Below are 19977 nucleotides of genomic sequence, written 5' to 3'. Positions count from 1 at the left end.
CTCTTCTCTTCTCTTCTCTTCTCTTCTCTTCTCTTCTCTTCTCTTCTCTTCTCTTCTCTTCTCTTCTCTTCTCTCTCTTTCTCTTCTCTTCTCTTCTCTTCTCTTCCCCCCCTCTCTCCCCCCCTCTCATTTATTATTTAACTTTTAAATGAGGTGTAGGTGCATGTAAGGAGGGATGTGCTGGTGTGAATTCAGTGTCCAGAGAGTTCAGCAGATAGCAGCAGTTTCCTGGAGTGGGAAACACAAGTGGATGTCAACTGTCTGGCATGAGTGCCAGGAAACGTGGGTCCTCCGTAACAGCAGTGTGTGCCCTTAACCACCAAGCCACCTCTCCAGCCCCAGGTGTCAACAGTTTTTGTACGCAGTGCTACTGACATTGTTTGCTTGTAGGGCTGTCCTGTGTGCTGTAGGCTCTTTGGCAGTAGCTCTGGTATGTCTTAGTATGTCCTTACACATCTGCACCCACCACGTGCCCTGCGATTGCACCAGCTCCAATATGTCCAAACATTGCTGGATAATTGTCTAGAGGGAGTATTAAAAACCATAGTGCTGTCTGGGTCATCCAAAGAGAGGGGTAGAGAGAGGGAGAAGGGTGGGGGAGAGGACAGATGGAAACACACACACACACACACACACACTTAGCTGCTATGTGGGCAGGGGACTCAGAATGAGGCTGAGTTGATGTTTGCCAGGCACAGAGTTCTTCTCCATGTGGATCTCCTGCTGGAGATCAGCTGTCAGGGAGGGTCTGGGTGGGGGTCTGGGAGCTAGAGCAGGAGGCTCAGATCTCCACCCTAGTTAATCACTCAGGGATGGTCCTTGGTGGGAGAACCCCTGTGACAGCTGCCCCAAAGGCATTTTGAAATGCAGAGACAGACAGACAGACGCAGCCTTCGGTGGAAGAATCCATAGCCCCTTCTGGGAGAGGAAACACAGCAAGCCGTCTAAGTTCTGTATCAACGGTGAGAGATAAAGCGGTGAGAATCTGCATCTTTATCGTCTTGGTATCCACCTAAGGAGATGAAACCTCACACTGCGTCCAGAGTATAGGAGGCAGGCAGGTAGAAGTGTGCACAGGCTATCATTTTAAATAATTATGTGTCTTAGTTATTCAAGCTAGTGAGAGCTCAGGGCTGGGGAGAGCCCAGAACCGGAGAGTGACTATACTTGTGATGTAACCTAACAGGTCAGTAAGAAACACTAGCAAGGCAACAGCAAAGGCTTGGATCAAACTGTGGCACCCACATGTGACCCTTACAGGCTCTGCTTTGGCCAACACACTCTTTTGAAGGGAAGGAGTTCATGTCACTTCACAGGGAGGATAAAACCGGGCTTCAGGCTTCCCCTTGGAAAAGCAGGGCTGGCGAAGGAAGTGCTGATGGCTGCAGGCCTGCAGTCAGCTGGAGGTAGGTGTGGACACACTCCCCAGACAGGTGTGGCTCTCAGGCAAACCCTGCCCCCACCACGCTTCAAGTCACCTGCCACATTACCTCCTTGTAAACTGGGATAAAGAGGACAGCACAAAGACCGAAGAGCAGTCATCTTCCATGTTGCAACAGACACTCTTTGCAGCACACTTGGACAGCAAGCGCTTTGCTCTCTGATGCTGTCTGATGTTGTTTTTGACACAAGGTCTCAGGTAGCCCAGGCTGGCCTCCAACTCACTATGTAGCTGAGGAATGGCCTTGAACTCTTCATTCTTTCTCCCAGAACAGGTATGACAGACAGGTATGTGCTCCCGTTACTAATGCATGGCTTGCAATTGATGACAGGGCTTCATGAATGCCAATAAACACTCAACACCTGGGCCTCATTCCTAGTCCCCCATAGTATACCAGAAGGCATAACTTGCTGTGAGGGTGAATGAAGGAATTTCAAGGAAAATTCTGTCTTTTAGAGGCATGAGGAGGAGGTAGAGCAAGACTCCCACACAGTAGGGCATATGTCCAGTGAGAGGCAGAAGAGACAGCTAAGGAGACAGAGAAGAGGCTGCCCAGGGCAAATGCCACCATGATAGAACAAAGAGGGTGTGAGCACAGGCTCAGCTAAGTCATGAATCCTTGAACATGGAGCCACGGGGGGTGGGGGTGGGGCAGAGGGGCAGAGGGGCAGAGAGAAGTGGGGCAGGGCACAGCGTGTGATTCCAGACCCCTGCAAAATACTTGTACGTCTTAAAAATGGCATGACTTCCACTAGCTATGGCGAGTGCTGCAAAATTCCCCAGCTATCATATAGACAGTCAAGTTTCTTCAGAAAATATATAAAATAAAGGAAGACCAAGAGTCTGGGGTCCTTGAACAGGGCAGGTTTTGTGTATATCACTGGTTGACTACTGAAGTCTGGGGTGTTTTGAAAGGGAACAGAAGGCAGGAATAAAAGCTGGGGCTCCTGGGCTGTTACATGGCTCTGCCTTGAACCAGCACTGTGATCTTGGACAAACTGTCTGATGAGCACACAGACACACAGACAGGCAGGCAGACAGACAGACAGATAGGCAGGCAGACAGACAGACAGATAGGCAGGCAGACAGACAGACAGACAAACAGGCACGCGCGCGCGCGCACACACACACACACACACACACATGGGGTCAGGGGTAGACTGGGGGAGGAGCGCCCTCAGGGGACAGAGACACAGGTGAGGGACAGTCACTCACAGCTTTCAGGATGCTGACAGCTTCCTTGCTGAGCCAGACAGGATAGAGAACATCATCATGAAGGATGGATTCGAACAAGTCGTCCTCATTGTCAGCTTCAAAGGGGGGCTGCCCAGCCATCATCTCGTACATCAGCACTCCCAGGGCCCACCAGTCCACTGAGGGGCCGTACTCCAACTCCTGTAGGATCTGTGCGGGGAAACAGATGGCATGTCAGGGACCATTTAAGAGCCTGACTCCAGCAGCAACTCTCCCACCCAACTCTCCAGGGAAGGTCTTGGCCTTCCTGTCCACCTTGCTCCGCCATAGTGGAGCTGTGCTACCCTGGGGTGTGGGGTGGGGCGCTACCCCAACTTCTTCAGGGAGGCTTAAGTGTGGGAGCCGCTATCCTCGCTCCACAGTGAGATCTACCATCTAACCTCTGCTGGGAACAAGAGGCCACTTCTCAGTTTGCATGCTAGATAAAGCTCCGGGGCAGCATTTAGGTCCACTTTCAAAAGATAAGAGCACAGCTCAACATTAACTCTGGGTTAGGGGAGCAGGGTGTAAACTTCAAAAGGCGATGCTGAGAGGGACCAGCTGTGCAGGAAGTTCGATTCCCATCATTCACAGCCTGGGCACCCTGACTGCCCAGTGGGAATGGAACCACAATCTGTTTTGTTTTTGCTTTCCCCCCACACCCCCACTTGAGCTAAGGCCTCACTTTGTAGCCCTGGCTAGACCAGAATTCACTATATAAACAAGATTGGCCTGGAACATTCGGAGATCTGCCCACTTTGGCCTCCTGTGTCCTGGGATCAAAGGTGTGTGCCACCATGCTTGGCTTGAAACAGAAAGTTGATATTCCTTAAGTGGTGACAACACTTACCTCAGCCCCGTGCTCCATGGAAGGAAATAAGAGGGAAGGTCTCTCCCCAAGCCCCTGTGTTTTACCCACCAGAGGCTACTATGCTCTCGTCTATGACGGTAAAAGACTCATTTCCATCAATCTTTCTGGTTCTCCGAATCTCACCAATGAACTTAGGGTCATCTAACAGACCCTGTGGATCTCCTTTCCTCTGGGGCTAACCTTGCGAATGTATGTTATCCTTACGGGCAAAGCCAAAATCCAATCAGTTCTATGACTGTCTTGTGAATTTTACCTTTGACCAGGACCACACTCAGCAATGTCCCCTCCTCCCAACCACTGTGTATCTGGCCAAATGGACAGCCAGAGCATTAACTCAGGATGGACCCATGTGGAACACGCTACCCGCACCCCTTTCTACAGCAAGCCTAGATCCTTTGGGGTTAAACAGAATTCAGTAGCAACATCTAATGACACGAAGTCCACACTTAGCTTAGGAACCTTCTCTATTTGGGATGAAGAAGAGTGGGAGGACGTTCAGCTGCCTCTTCAGTGTTTCTGTCTGACTCATGACCTGTTTCCTTAGCCTCTGGGGTTCTCTGTCCAGTGGTTAGTGCAGGAGACCTGTAGACTCAGAACTTCAGGCTGCACTGGCTGGGGGCCCAGGCAAAGCTTAGTCTTCTTCAACCTCCTGAGACCTAGTAGTCAGCCTGGCTTACCAAGTCTCCTCTGTACCACTGGCTTCTGTCCTTCCGGGTCATGGCTATGCCAGATTGCTTCCCTTTCAGGGTCTTCTGTCCTCTGACATACTAAGGTCGTGCCTGTTCCTAGGGTTTGTGGGCACTTCCTTTATAATACTGTGTTTTCAGTCACTTGTTCACAGTCAGCTCTCTCCTTGGAGCATCTGGAAAGTTCCAGAGTTATTGCCTATCGTTTTCCAGAGTCTGCTGTGGTGCCCAGACCATTCATACTCTTAAAACACAACTACCACTCCACGCCTTGCACCGTGTGGCTCTTACTCAGTGCACCACATTAACTCTGCAGCTCATGGGCCCTGCTGACCAGTTGACCACTTTAGCCGTTTCTTCGTGGATGGCTGGCGCCTGCGCTTCCGTGGTTTGTCTATAAGCTTGTCTATCTATGCTCACACTGGATGGTGCTGTGGAAATGGCCAGGTAGCCTTATCCAGACTTGGTTTTGGTGTAATCTTTTTATAAAGTTCCCTTAAGGGCTCAGCCCTGATTATCCTTGGCCTGATCACCTTGCCAGCAATGGGGCTGGTAAGGAAGATAAGGTAAGGCTTTTGTGTGCCCTCGGAGGGCATCTGGTATGGAAGCCAGCCCCTCAAGAGGTTCAAGGGTAAAAGAGAAGGACAGGTATAGGCCCTGATAAAACCGGGTGTGACCCGGAACTGAGAGCCATTTCTTGTGTAGCGGGGGTGGGGGGGGTGGGGAGAGGGAAGGAGGGCAGAAATAAGCGGAGACAAGTGCTAGGGGGTGTGAGCCAGGGGTGCAAGGTGGGTAGAGACGGCTTGGCAGAGCTGATCGCTAAGAAGGTGGCTCTGGTTTCAAGGCTAGCCTCTCTATGCCTTATGAATCACTCCCACCTCTAATCCCATTAGAGTCTTAACGCAGCTTGCTGAGCTGGGCAGAGCAGGCATTAGGATCCCCATGGGAAAGACAGGAACTCAAGGCTCCAATACACTTCTCCACTATACAAGGGCATATGAGGACATTCTGGGCAGGTCTGGACTCAACTCTTGGGACTGTTTCTCATACCCCATGTTATAACCCAGCAGTGAAGAGACCAGGGAAGGGAGCTACACTTGGCCAGTCCTTGTTGTGAGCTGTGCACATGTTTGTCCTGAGCAGATCTTTAACTGCTGTCAAGCCTTTGGCCGTTGTGGCGTTGGCTCACAGAGGGGTGGGAATGGAGGCTCTCCTGGTAAAGATAAGTCCAGGGGAGGCCTTCCTTTCACCTCTGTCTCTGTGCTGTTGACTGGCTGGTGTTCTTGCCATGGGGGCACACAACAGAAAGGACCGCCTAGTTCAGAAGATCAGAGCTCTGTGGCACACTGAGCTGCTGGGCCCTCAAGCCTCATTCCTGAGCACTCCCTCACTCCACCTGTGTTGTCTGACCTGCGGACAGAAGCCTGAAGGCCTGTCCCTTCCTCGGCCTTTCGTTTCGTTTTTTGCAAAAACTTTATCAATTCACTTGGCATTGAGACTGAATTCTAAAACTAGAGGTTCCATGTCAGCACAAGGATGCAAAGACAATGTCCCTTTTTCTTAAGGAGAAACCTCAGCAGACATTCACTGGATGTATTGCAGTATGAGCAGACATTCACTGGATGTATTGCAGTATATGATCAGACATTCACTGGATGTATTGCAGTATGATCAAGGTATCAATGGCTACAGAAAAAGCAAGGTGAATCCTCTGTGCATTTAAAACATCTTTGTACATGCATCTTAAAGAGGAAGTATAAGAATTTTATTTCAAAGACACATAGACTCAGATTCCAAGTCGGAGGCCATGGAGTCTGCTACCCTGACCCACTTACGTGGGTGAACCCAACAGGTGTTCTATATCCACAGTTAGCTCAATTATGGAATGTTCTGGAAAAGCTGCGCCAACTCCAGGAGACATATACGAGGAAGTGATATCCAACAATATCACCCCAGGGACGAAGAGACGAATATGCAATGTAAACAATTTCATCCTCCAGCCGTCCAGTCCAGTTCGAGTTCACTGAGATCAGAATAGTTTAAATATTTTGTGACATAGGGTCTCAGGAACTTCAGGGTAGCCGAGGGCTCGCTATGCAGCTGAGGGTGACCTTGAACTCCCCAGTCTTGTGCTTTCACCTCCTGAGTGCTGGGATTATAGTCTTGCACCACAGGCTTGGTTTACGTGGTTGCTGGGCGTGCATCACGAAGGCTCTCCTCAGCCTGCTGATGTGTACTCTGGGGGCTTGCCTTCTTCCCAGGATGGACATGATAAAGATTCTCCTACATTGAAACCCTTAGCAGGTCCATAGATCCTACGGGATTGAGTTCATGTTCCCGGCTCCTTTACCTGAATTTTGTTCATTGTTACAAGCACTAATAAAACATGTGCTCTATCTCTACTATTTTTGAAATGTGTTTTATTTTATTGGTTAGAGTGGTGTGTGTGTGTGTGTAGGTCACACGTCACATGGCACACATGTACATGGAGGTCAAAGGACAACGCTTAGCCTTTGGTTCTCTCACCCCACCTTTGAGTCTGTTCTAGGGCTACACATGCTTTTACTTGCTGAGTCATCCTGCCAGCTCTCTAGCTGTGTTATTTACATTTCCTGAAAATTGCCAAGATGTTTTCATCCCGTGGCTTCTGGTCATGTTGAAATGTCTCTCATTCATTCATTCATTCATTCATTCACTCACTCACTCAGTCAAAAGACCACGCCTTAGAACCTATGTGTAGTACCCAGATTAGAAACCCAGACACTGCCTTGAGAGGATTCGCAGCCTTGAGAAATGGACTTCCCTTCTCGGCACGGCTCCCACTCTGATCCTTCTTGTTTTCAACAATGCTCTCCTCATCCCTAGGGTTAAAGCAAACCTAAAATGTACTCTTTGCCGTTCAGTTTCCCGGTCTTGGAAGCTCCGTGAAGCCTTCCCATATCCTGTGGGCCCTGTCCTGTTTTAGGCACCATTGCTCTGCTTGTTTCGGTGTCACTCTGTCTAGACCAAAAGCTCTCTTAGAAGAGCAGCCAGAGCCTCAGTCAGCTCCATGTCCATAGAGCTTTGTCTGGCAGGTGCTCAAATGATGTCCCCATGGAAGCGGCTTTCTGACGCTAACACGGGCAGTGCTCAGTGAGCTTGGTACCTGCCTCCCATCTTACGTGTTTCAAAAACCATCAAAGGCATTTAATTAAGTGTCTGTGTGACTACATGGCTAAGTTTGAATCATTCATGCTAAGGATCTCTCAGTTTGGGTCAGACTGCTCTGGAAGGACACAAGACAAATGATCACAACATGGTAACTCAACTTTCACACAGGTAAAGCTCACAGTAGACACCTCTGACCTTTGCTTACACTGTCCTCATGTCCTGTGTGCATGCGCACTCTACAGACTTGCTACCTCAGTGGAAATGGCAAAGCATTCCTGGTTTTGCTGTTTATCTGACATCCGGTGAAGTTACTTGGCGGCCTCTTCAGTGGGCTTTCAGTGTTTCCATTAAGTAAGAAGTGAAAACTCTCCTGCAAGTCAACCGGTTCCTGTTAGTCTGAGCTCTGGTGGGAGCTCTGGGTGGATGCATGATACCTAGTGAGGACTTACTCAAGCATGGGGACTAGCCGGTCACTCTCAGCTCACCAGTCCATCCCCACTACCACTCCATCCTTACAGAAAAATCATGAAACCATTTCCCTTCCCGTCTCTTACTCCTAGAATCCATCCTGCCTTTGCAGAGTCTTCTCTTGGCATCCTTGGATGACCCCCACATGCACGGTATTGGGTTGTTTCTCTGTTCTGACACGAAGAGAGAGAGGCTAACTCTATGCATGGGTGGGCCTTACCTCTGGAGCTATGTAGTCAGGAGTCCCACAGAAGGTGGTGGTTGTCACGCCATTCAGAATCCCTTCCTTGCACATCCCAAAGTCAGCCAGCTTGCAGTGGCCTTCTGCGTCTAGAAGGATGTTGTCCAGTTTCAAATCCCTGCAACACAGGTCAAGGCCACATGGTTAGCCTCATACACACAGCAGGGTCTTTCTTGAGTTAGAGAGAAAGAAGCACATACCCTAGGGAAATCTCCAGTCAAGGGAATCTTGGAGTAGGTTATGACCTGCCTCATTAACCTCAGGCTAGGGCCGTTTCCCAGCTGGACAACCTTCAACAGTATTTACAATACCTCAGCAAAAGACAGGATCCTGCACAGAATCAGGGCCATATTAGGGTTAGAACTCCTATTTAGATCCTTCTGTGAGAAAGGAGGTCTCCTCTGCCCTCCATCCTTCACAAGTTAACTAGCTCAGGGGATTCAGGGTCATATATATATATATATATATATATATATATATATATATATATATCGCATCACTGAATCAGGAAAAAAAATCCACAAGAGCTTGAGCTGCTGAGTTTGAGACGGGGAGATGACAGATGGTTGGTGTAGCCAACATCTATTGATGTATGGCCAACAGCAGTGGCTCTCAGGGTTTGGTGAAAGCTAGCATTTGGACAGACCGTGAAGAGAGCAATCAAAGGAGATGGGAGGTAGAGGCAAAGGGAAAGAGGCCAGAGAACTGGGTTTCTGAGCAGAGTGAGACATGACGGCTGTGTCTTTGAGGGACAACTTTAAAGAGTCTGAGATGCCGGGAAGAGGGATTTGAAATCCATACCAAGGGAGACTGAGCCCTGCCTGCAGGAGCATGGTGCCTGAGCAAGGTCAATCTGGGTGTAACAGGTAAGAGAAATAATCTCGATCCAGATGTTTCTGTATAGGAGAGGTGAGAGTCACAGGAGTGGGCCAGCCTCAATCAAAGTGGTTTCTTTGAGGCCCATTTTAACACTCCAGTCTTCTAAGATTTCTTACCTAGAAACCAGGTCGCTAAAAAATAATTTTTTCCACCAACCTTGCAAACCCCAGGCCTGGCTCTGTAGAGGAATCTAGACTATGTGGTTGGAGTAACCATTCACCCTGAGTCTCCCTCAGCAACTACTCTGGGCTATTGAGGTGAGCCTTGCAAAGAAGGCCTCTTTCCGTACAAGCAGAGGTCAGAAAGGGCCATGCTCATGTGCCTGCTGGCATCTCAACTTGAGAGCTCCAGGCATCCCATGGGACCCAGATTGGAGTGGAGGTGGGGCAGGAAGTGCTTCTGGACCTGCCTGCATTGTATCCGTGACCCTATTTCTGCTTACAGCTGGGATTCCTTGAGAAAGAAGCAATCACGTAGAAAAGTGCTGCTCTAAGCAAATGCTCTGGAGTTACAGAAGGCACAGTGAGCCCAAACAACTGGGCCACTGCAGCTAGCTCCCGACCCCAGGCCTGGCAGCGAGAGAGGGCAAGGCTTGGCTCTGGCTGGGGTGGGAAAGCAGGGTTGAATGCTGGGCTGCGATCCAGGCTGCCAGGGTTTCATCACTGGCTGTGGCATAGCCCTGCTAAAAGTCACCTTGCTGGGCTGGTCCCTTTTCTGTCAGCTCGGGAACCACACGCTACGTTTGTGGACTTGTTTGAAGGACCGATGTTTTGAAGTGTGTGAAAGGTGAACGTCTTCGGCCACATCCTTTGTGTTAAATTCTCTGCAAGAAGCAGCTTCGCTGATATGGGTTGAGTAAGGGTAATAGTAGTCTAAAGTCCGCACAAGCCAGGTTCTGATCTGACTCAGGTTCCAGGTGGAGTAGCCTTGGCTCCAGCAGGCACCACCCCTCCTTCTCATAGGCTTCTGGCCAGTTAGGGACAGCCCCTCGTTTCTTCCTGCCTCCTGTTCTTCTTTCTCTAGTCCACTCCTGCCTGGCCTCTTTGCTTCCTGCCCTCTCTTCTCCCTGGTGAAGAAGCTGACCCAGCATGCTGTTGGATATGAGCAAGTCCTATGAGTGCCCTTGGCTATGACCTGGGTTGGCCTTAGCTAAAACACTCCTTCCCACCCTGTAGCCAGTGATGTACGGAGTTCTACCTCTGGCTACTTCCTCCCGTTCCCACTCAGATATCTGAATCTTTGAAAACTCTTAACTTTGCACACAAAACCAAACACAGGAAGGGTGAGTGACTGCTTTCTTTGGGGACAGGTTTAGACAATCAATCCCTGGGAACCAGTCTGGCTGCCATTAGAAGTCCACTTTTCTGGAGATCTTCAGTCTCACCACAAAGGGTCCATCCCTCTGGGGCGAGCTTGTCTAGTGCTGTCCACACCCCCACACCGCCCACCCCCCATTTCTTTCCTTCTCCTCTCCAGCAATGACTCCCTCAGACTTGTGGCTTTCTACTTCCCCAGGCCTGCCAGGAGTCTCTCACCTGCAGCTTTTAGTGATATTTCAACGAACCACTAGGAGTCTGTAGGCCTCTAGGAGGGAGGAGGGCTGGGAGGCCCAGACTTGGCCCACCTTTGCCTTCTCAGAGGTCCAGCTCTGGGGCAGGGAAGGGGTTGGGGAGGCAGGGGTGAGTCTTTCTACTTGGAGAACTCCCAGGTACTCAGTACCCAGCTCAACACAGAACAAGTATTTAGCTATCCTGACCAACAGTTTTTCAGAAAGGCAACTGCCCAGGTACCAACCTCATCTTCTTAGTCCTCAAACACAAGTGCACATCCATAATCTGGGACTTTTTTTATGTTTCAAGAATAAGGCCTTTAGTTGTCCCCTTTTCCTTATAGATGAACCAATGTGATAACCTTTACTTGATTTATTGCTAATGCCATTCATGTTTAGCCTTTTCAGTGGGTCACCAAGCTGTCCTCCTTACAGGCTAACTTCCTAACCTTCCATTGGCAACCGATGACACTTTGCCATGGCATGCTATGCTGCCAAGCTTCGGTGTGTGTTAGGTTTAAACAGTATCTCAGAACATCCTTGCCCTTCTGTAGAAGTTTTTCAGCATTTGCTTTCGTTATGCTTAAGGAGCCGCAGTGGGGGTGTGTAGGGGTGTGGGTGTATACCTGTGTGCACGCATGCACGCACACTTCTTCACACTGCGGCAGTTGGTTTTCGAGAGCGCTTCCCCATTAGGGCCCAGACTTGGTGCAGGGTTATTACTTGACTTTGGTTGTAGCTACTGGAGTTTTTACTAAAATCATTTATTTTTACTTAATTCAGTGGATATTTTGTTTTACTGGTTTGGGCTTCCATGTCTTAGGTTGATTTTTTTTTCCTTTTCAATAATATATGTATTCTGCTAAGGTTTCTCCCTCTTGCATTACCTTCATTTTTATAAACATAAATCATTAGTGCACTTATTTATTCTAACAGAAGTTTGAGATGCACTTCCAACTCTCCTTGTTCCTAGAAGTCTGGAAGCAACCCGATGTTTAGTAGTCATCGTTTCCCCATTGAATGGAAAATTTGCATATGAAAATGGAGTCTCTACTGCACCTCTGCCCTTCACCTGTGCCCTTAACATTTTTCTATAGCCCACTTCATAGTTATTGTAGATTTATATGCTTAATACTGCATGTGACTGGTCTCCACTTTCAAATTTTCTTAGCTCTCAGATTCTTGTTTATTTTTCCATATGAACTTTAGAGTCGTCTGTTTATACATATTTTTAAATCCTGTTGCTGGTTTTATTGGGAACATGTTTAAAGTTATAAATTAACTTGGGGAGAGCTGATAGTTTATGATGCTCAATCTTCTTGGTCAATAACTATGTTTGTCTTTCCATCTGTTCAGATCTTATCTGTGCCCTTTAATGATTCCCTTGTGCCGATCCTGAGCCTTTCTTGCTACGTTTTACGCCAGGTTGCTGATTGTCACAAATACCCTCACTTCCTTAGGAAGCTGCACAGTGATAAACTAAAATTCAAAGTCTCCTCTGGAGCTGAGCATGGATGTATGACAGTCACATGTGTGGGACCTTTTCTCTCCTCTTTTGCTCTCCTGTCCTGCATGAGGCTACCATGCATGGTGATAGCAGTCACTTTTAACCATCAAGACTAGGATCAAGCCCTAGGAAGGGTTGGATGACTCACAGACAACAAAGACAGAAGCCCTGCTGCGTCTCATCGCTATGGTAACTAACTATACCCGAACTTACTGCTGAAGGACACAAGATATTGTTTGATATCTTCAGTCTTTCCATAGATGAGTTGACTCTTTTCATTGCATCTTTCCACTATATTGAATTCTCTTAGTTTTTGTTAAGAAGTTTTCCCATGGATCCTTTGGACTTTCAGATCATCTACAGCTAATGATCACATCATTCCTTCCTTTTCAGTGTTAGTTTCGGGTTCATCTCTCTGGTCTGACTCTCCATGGACTCTCAGGAGCAACACTAAATCGTCAGGGTAATCCTGGGACTGGAAAGATGACTCAGTAGTTAGCAGTGCTTGTTCTTTTGGAGGACCCAAGTTCAGACCTTAGTACCCATATCGGGCAGCTCCCATTGCCTCTGAGTCCTTCTAGCTCCAGGGGACCTGACTTGCACCTCTGGCTTCCTTGGGCATCTGAACACACGTGTCTCACACACATTCATAAATTAAAGCAGATCCTGTTGGTCCTAAGCACCTTCAGAGCCTTTGATTCTGGGAGGGTCATTCCCAGAAGTGTCCCTTAGGCAGAATCCACATACATAGCTTTTGCCCTCCAAGGTACTCTCCTTTCTTCTACGCTAGACTGACAACCCAGGAGCCACACTGCTTTCCCTGGCTGGTCAGAGGCCCTCAAGGATACTGGCTATGAACAATAGGGTAAGAGCAAGTCCTTAGTCCCTGCTGGTTCAGGATTTCTCAGCCTTGGCCTTTGGGGAAGAACTCTGCTATGCTGGCTGTCCTGGGAACTGCTGAATGTTTAGCTCCATCCCCGGTCCTAGCGTTAGATGTTATTACTAATTTTCCCGAATTAGGATAGTCAAAGATGTCTGTGGACATCCAGATGTCCCTTGTAGGGCCTCGAGCTGACAACCATCATTCTAGTGGAAGTCACACTGATCATGATCCAGTCATGGATCTGAGCTGGCCCCTCATTCACGCAAACAACAGGACATGTAGATTGGTCTGGAGTATTTGTTTCATTATTGGGAGACAGGAATCCTGGCTGTACTAATGCAGGTAATGTCTGGCACCATCAAACCTTGAAAGCAGATGGGAACGTGAGAGTCAGAAGGGGCAACTCGTCTGAGGCCTCACGGATGGTGACTGTGACCACCTTTATGGAGATCGAAAGATGAGCTGGATTCCCTGTGTGACACAGAGAAAATTCCACTGGGCTGGGAAAAGCAGGCTGTGGCGAGGAGAGGACCACAGGGCCTGGGGTCAGAGCCACTGACAGGGACAGACTTCTTTAGAAGCAGGACGGCATATCCAAGGCTCCCCTGGGGCAGGAGTGCAGACCTCTTCCAGAAAAAAAAAAGGATGTCAAGAAAGGAAATTCCCAAACCATGTACTTAAAAACCCATCTGATGAGAAAAACAAAATAAAATCTAGCAGTTAGTTTGGGGTGAGGGGGTGGAGCCTGACTTCTAAAATAAATATATTTGTTTCTTTAGTGAGGTGGGAGAGCAGGGAGAGGCCCCCCAAATAAGCTTGCTGTGAGGTAGCCAGAGACTGGTATAATACTGAAAGTTATCGTATGGATCTCTTGGTATCAGGCAACTGTCTTGATGAGAGGAGACAAGGTCATATTGTTGCTTTAACAAAAGGACTCCTCAGCCAGGTATGGTGGCACACGCCTTGATCCTGGCACTTGGGAGCCAGAGGCAGGCATTTATGAGTTTGTGGCTAGCCTGGTCTACATAGTGAATTCCATGCCAATCAGGGCTTCGCAGTGAGACTCTGTCTCCAAAAAATACAGAAATAGTATGATGTTTTTAAAGATGTTTGATTCTGTTAGCCAGGCAATAGCTGGCCTTTAAGAAAGCACATTTTTAATTCTAGCACTTGGTAAACAAAGCCAGGCAAACCTCTGAATTCAAGGCTAGCCTAGTCTACAGAGTGAGTTCCAGAGAAATGGTGGGAGGGAAATATGTATGTATGTGTGTGTGTGTGTGTGTGTGTGTGCGCGCGCTCGCGCGCGTGTGTGTAACAGGGCATTGACTCCTCTAGAGTTGGAGTCACCGTTGGTTGTTAGCCACTTGGCATGAGTAGTGAGGACCTGAACTCAGGTCCTCTGCGAGAGCTCTCTGTCTCACTGGGCCCTCTCCCCAGCTTCACATGCTGGTTTTACATTTTGTGATTCCTTCTCTTTGTGATGCTAGGGCTGGGACTTAGGACCATGGGCAGGCCCTATGTTCTCTGCCTGTGAGTGACAGCTACAGGGAACTGCTTTTCATATGACAAAAACCAACTGTAGAGAGTACTAGTAACATCCAGGGTGAGTTGAAGTTAGACTTTTGTGGTTTGCCCTTCTAGCCCCAATGGCTATATGAGTATGCAACACCTGTATGGTAGCTTATGAACAGAAGTTATCAGTTCGCCATACTGTGAGGCAAGATGCTGAGTGGGCCCTGACTTCTGTTACTGATTTTTAAGTATGAACTGAGACCATTCTGGATGTGATTCCTAACACTGCTGCTTCCTAGCTGGATGGGCAAACAGCCCAAAGGATCTTTGTGGATTCATTACCTTATGTGTTAATTGGTGTTTGTTGTTTGTTGTTGAGGGTGGTCTGAGAAAGCTCTTTCTCAGGCGTCTTTAAATAACCGAAATTGAAAAATATGCATCCCAGCTAAGGGAAGGTAAGTAGCTGTGATTGCATAGCGATTCTTATTTTTCAAAGAAAGTATTCATTACACCCGATTTTGCATAAGTCCCCAAGGTGAGTGGGCATTTTCTCACATAACCCAGTGAAAAAAAAATCCCAGCAAGCCCCAGGGTCTTTCCGTCTCTGCCTCAGCTGGAAAGAGGGCAAACGTGCGGTGGGGTGGCCCTGGGCACGAGTGCCGTGGGTTTAAGAGCTGGGACTGACAAGAGCAAATATCTCAGACTATGATCATCTTTATGAGAGTCCACCACATGGTGCTACACAGGAGTCTCTCGGGGCTCTTGGTGGGGATGGATGTTAAGTCAAAGCTGAGGGATGAGCCAGGCCCAGAAGAGCAGCTTCTCGGTGGAGCCCGAGTTACTCTTCACAATGCACCACGGTTGTCACACTTTCCACTCGGGACACAGTTCTAATCTGGTGGCAACTTCCCCCAAGAGTAAAAGCCAGACCATATTCCTTCTATAAACCACATGGTACTTAGAACATGGCTAGTACCTGAGACTTAATAGATAAGAAAAACTGGGGCTATGTTTGTGCTTGTCTTGAAACTCTGAAAGAGAAGAGCCGAATGTCCCTGTGTTTTTAAACCAGGAGCTTCGTTTGAACTCTCCACTCCCCTGGAACACCCGTTCCACAGAGCTTCGGCTTTCACGCCATATAAATGACAGGAAATTCTTTCAGTTACTTGAGAGAAGAGATCAGAAAACTGACTTCAGGGATGCCAGAATTTGGATCATCAGAGAACAGACTCTTGGAGTCTTGGAGACTGCTTATTGGGAGCTGACTGGTTAATCAGCGAGGACTAGAAGAGCTCCTGGCACATGCTTTCAAACACCTCCATGTTTCACAATAATAATAACAATGTTTCAGGAGAAAGGCAGTCTTTCTCAGTAGAGTCAAACTGCCCTCTGGTTAAATGCCCTGGGCTATTGTAACAAACACTAATGACAGGCTGGTATCATCTGCCCGGCATCCTCTGTGGCAAGAACCCAGTCTCTCTTTCAGGAATGTTCAGTCATTCAAAGGCCACATGAGGCCACGCAGGGAGGCAAGTGAGGGGTAGCTGTTATCACCATAAACAAAAGCATACAGAAGTATGAAGCCCTAGCGGAATGATTTAACGATTCATTCTGTGTTAATGGGAGGGGAAAATCTACCTTTTCTCAGAAAAATCCAATCATTTAAAATCTAAAGAACTGCCCTGTGGAGGGCATGGGCAGGCGTGTGCACACGAGTGCCAGGGGGCAGTGTGTATACACACACGAGTGTCTCTGACTGCAAAGGTTAGAGGTCAGCATTGGGAGGTCTTCAGTCACTCTCTACCTGGTATTTTTGAGACATACAGGGTCTCTCACTGAATTTAGAGTCAGCAAGTCTCCAGGATCCTCCTGCCTTAGCAGGTTTAAAGGATTACAGGTTTGCAGCACCACACACCCATTGCTTTGCATGGATTATGGGAGTATCAAACTCCCTTCACCAACCCAGCCATCTCTCTAGCCATCACTGTCTCTTAAAAATAAGATTTATATTTTATGTGTTGGAGTGTTTTGCCTGCATGTAGGTATGGACACTGAATGTGTACCTGGTGCCCACAGAGCCCAGAAGCAGCTTTGGATTCTGTGGGACTGGAGTTACAGATGGCAACTAGCTACCACGTGGGGGCTGGGAATCAGATCTGGGTCTTCTGCAAGAGCAGCCAGTGCTGTTAACCACTGAGCTATTTCCCAACCCCAGTAACTGGCATCTGTCTGTCTGTCTGTCTGCCTGCCTGTCTATTTATCTATTCATTTATATTTTGTTTCCTTAAGACAGGGTTTCTCTGTATATCCCTGGCTGTCCTGGAACTCGATCTGTACACTGAGCTGGCCTTGAACTCTGAGATCCACAAAGGCTGGCATCGCCACTGTCCACCCAGCCATAACTGCCTTTAAAGAGATTTCTCTAAATGCTTTTATGTCATGCTCCCTGTTTAGTCTTATAAAATCTATTTTTTTTTTTACTTAACCCCACCTTGCGAACTTGAAGGTTATTGCTTTTGTAGTTATTATTTTGGTGTATTGCCCAGGCTGATCTCAGACTCCTGAGTTCCTCCCACCTCAGTCTTTGCAGCTGGCTGCGACTAGATGTGTGTACTACCACACCCTCCAGGGAGGACTATTATCTGCATTTTTCTAGTTGAGAGAGAGAGAAAAAAAAGGGGGTCTGAGGAGATTTTTTGTTTAACTGATCCCTAACACACTGGTGGCAGAAAACACTTCCATGTGCTTAGCCACGTTGCTATGTTGCCCGAGAAGTCAGTGTGTCCACACTTTGCCCTTTTGAGGGACAGAACCTCGCCACTACCGCTGGGTGGTTGCTTCTGACTCATGGAAACACATTTAGAAGATGGGACTGATAAGCCAGACACGGGTATTTTCAGTACACAGACTTATCTAGAGAGAGCAGACCTTCAGCTACTATTCCAGCCGCTAAGAACTTAAGGTGTCAGACAGCATGCTGGTGTATAGCCAAGACAAATAACCTAGGGGTGTACCTGGGAATCAAGACTTGGAATCACTGCAGAATAGCTTATCTGATTGCCGGGCTAGCCAGCTGCTTCTTACAAACTCAGAGCAAGGCTTATGAATAGATGGCTCAGTGGGTGAGAGCCTATACCTCTCTTGGAGGGGACCCAAGTTGGTTTCTCAGTACCTACAGCAAGTGGTTCCCACCTGCCTGTGACTTCAGTTCCAAAGGGCCTGACTCCATCTTCTAACCTTCTTGGAGATGTGCATTTATATGCAGCTACTCACACATATATGCACAAAGCCCAAAATATGACTTTTTTTAAAAGGTTCACAGCAAGGAAAGCGCATGCTTAGCTTTTGCTGGGTAATTTCCTGACCCCTGTTGATAGCAAGTAAGTATTTGCATCCCCCAGCATGGGAAGAGGCTCCAAGGCCCATCACAACATTCATAGCTAATATCCCACCCTTTTTCATGTTTCCAATCGAGTACACCTGTACGTCACCCTGTACTTATTAAAACAGTGACTTGGGGTCAAGTACAGACTAGATCTGAGGACAGAGATGTCAAACAAGTTGCTTCCCTGCGTTTCTCTAAACACGAGGTAAGATGGTACGGCTAGACCAGCTGCATCCTCTAGTCTACAATGTTAGCATATGCAGGCAGCTGGAAGTCACAAGGCTTGAACCCTCAAACCTAACTGTTGTACACTAAGTGCTGTCATCTCCTCTTGGGAGCAAATCTTTGTTAGTGCACATTAAAAAAAAAACAACCAAATGCAAATCAGATGAGGCTGTGTTCGGCTTGTATTCTTCAATCGTATCCTAAGAACCCAGGGGACCAGGTACTGTGGAGATCCTCTGTCATCTTCATCAATCTACTCCCTGGCCTTTCGACTTACCATGTCCCCTCAAAATCAAAACAGGAGACATAGATGTCTTTGGTTGGCTGCTATATCTGTCCTTGGTGTCCTGGCATTGGCTCCACTTTGTGTCTTTCACACACAATGAATCACTCCATGAAGAAGGAACCCCTGAGCAGCTACATCTCTATAGTGGTCAGTTGAATGGATCCAGCAAGAAGTAAGCAGAAAAGTGATTTCTCATATCCCATGCCTGGCAACCATGTTTCCAAACAACACACAGAACCACTGAAACAAATTATCATTGGGAACTGTTAAATCACCAGAGGCAGCTCATCTGAGTTGTCCTGTAGCCTCTACCCTAGTCTCCCCATCACTCAGGAAGAGGTCAATGCAACCAGGGCTCCACTGTGATTGAAAGCCTCCAAACACTATGGAATTCAAGCTCTGAAGCTAGGCTCTTTCCATGTTCCTTGTTGCTAATTCTCCCTCTCTGACTACATAGGTCTCAAGACAGCTCTTCATACTCAGACACTCTTTCCTGCCTTGGGGACCTTTGTCATGTCAGCATCCACGCTTCCCAGAAATGAGACTCCATCTGAGATCTTCTTTGTACAGAAGCTGTTTGCCATAGCACCATGGTTACCCCCTTCACAGAAATGCTCACAGTTTATTATTAGGCTGCTTGCTTGTATAATGGCTTCCCTTCTATGAACCCCACGAGAACAAGGACCATGTCCTTGATGTCACAACTCAGACCCTGGAGCCCTGGGAAGTGCCTGGTTCTTAGTTTTCACTGAGTATTGGAATGAAGCAACAGTCAGGGCCTCTGCTGAGTTCATTTTAGTAGCCAGCCAAGTGAGGGATGACTGTAAGCTATCCCTCATTCACCAGGCCTTGTATGAGTTCCATAATGTTTACTGAGTTTTATGGGAGTCCGTTTGAGCGCATTGAAGCTACCAAGGGAGAAAACACAGTCTTGGCCTCAAGGTGGAGCCTGGGATGTAGAGGGAGACCTGGAACAACCTAGAACACTGGGAGTGGTGAGTCTCACTGCAGAGGACAAGCAGAATACTACCACAGCACTTAGAAGGAAGCTGGGGCAAGTTTCACCTTTCATAGACCCCAGAAATGTGTAGCTTTTAGACTAGCCAACAGTCTGTCATCACAGAAAGGCCCACACCAGAAAAAGGACCAAGAATAACCTTTAGGGCCATGCCTAGATTATGGGGGAAGTGATCTACAGGACTCAGTGAAGGGCCAGCATTCCCAGACAGGAAAGCCAGAGAATGACCCTTCAAGCTCCTATGTCAGGAAAAAGAGCCAAACTGGCAAAACTAGCTAGTGTCCATCTTCCATGTCCCACCACACAAAGACCCACGTGCTAGGAGAGCGGTCAGCCCTTGCAGGTCGCCTGACCTCCATAAAGAGCTGAGGACACACAAATGTAAGTCTGCACAAGTTGACGGCAATGTTGGGAAGGCACGTCTTCTTGCAAACAGGAGGTCACCCAGGCTACTTGGAGGATATCAGAGGCCTCCTTCAAGGCCAGGGAGCTGAAAATGGACTGACCTCTGAAGGGACAGAAAACAGATTTTATTAATTAAGAAGATAAGGTTCACATTTGTATTTGTTTAGTTTGGCTTTGGAAAGTATTTGCCTGTAGCCTCTGCATTGCATTTGAGCTGATCAGGAGAGAGAGAGAGAGA

The 19977-nt window shown here is 47.9% G+C and overlaps 1 protein-coding gene across 2 annotated transcripts in view; it reads right to left on the bottom strand.

The window, feature by feature from the left end:
- Prkce (protein kinase C epsilon) overlaps positions 1 to 19977 on the bottom strand; it is a 479816-nt gene that overhangs the window by 27488 nt on the left and 432351 nt on the right. For both annotated transcript variants that reach the window (XM_021186165.2, XM_029471044.1), the window contains exons 12-13: positions 8070 to 8208; positions 2657 to 2845 (exon numbers count right to left, since the gene is read on the bottom strand). In XM_021186165.2, coding sequence (XP_021041824.1) covers positions 2657 to 2845; positions 8070 to 8208 — 328 coding nt within the window. The remainder of the gene's footprint in view (positions 1 to 2656; positions 2846 to 8069; positions 8209 to 19977) is intronic.

Source organism: Mus caroli, chromosome 17 (assembly GCF_900094665.2).
Source record: "Mus caroli chromosome 17, CAROLI_EIJ_v1.1, whole genome shotgun sequence".
In the NCBI taxonomy this organism is placed as follows: Eukaryota; Metazoa; Chordata; class Mammalia; order Rodentia; family Muridae; genus Mus; species Mus caroli.
The sequence above is the reverse complement of the archived record's forward strand: the minus strand, read 5'-3'. Positions and strand labels throughout refer to the sequence as shown.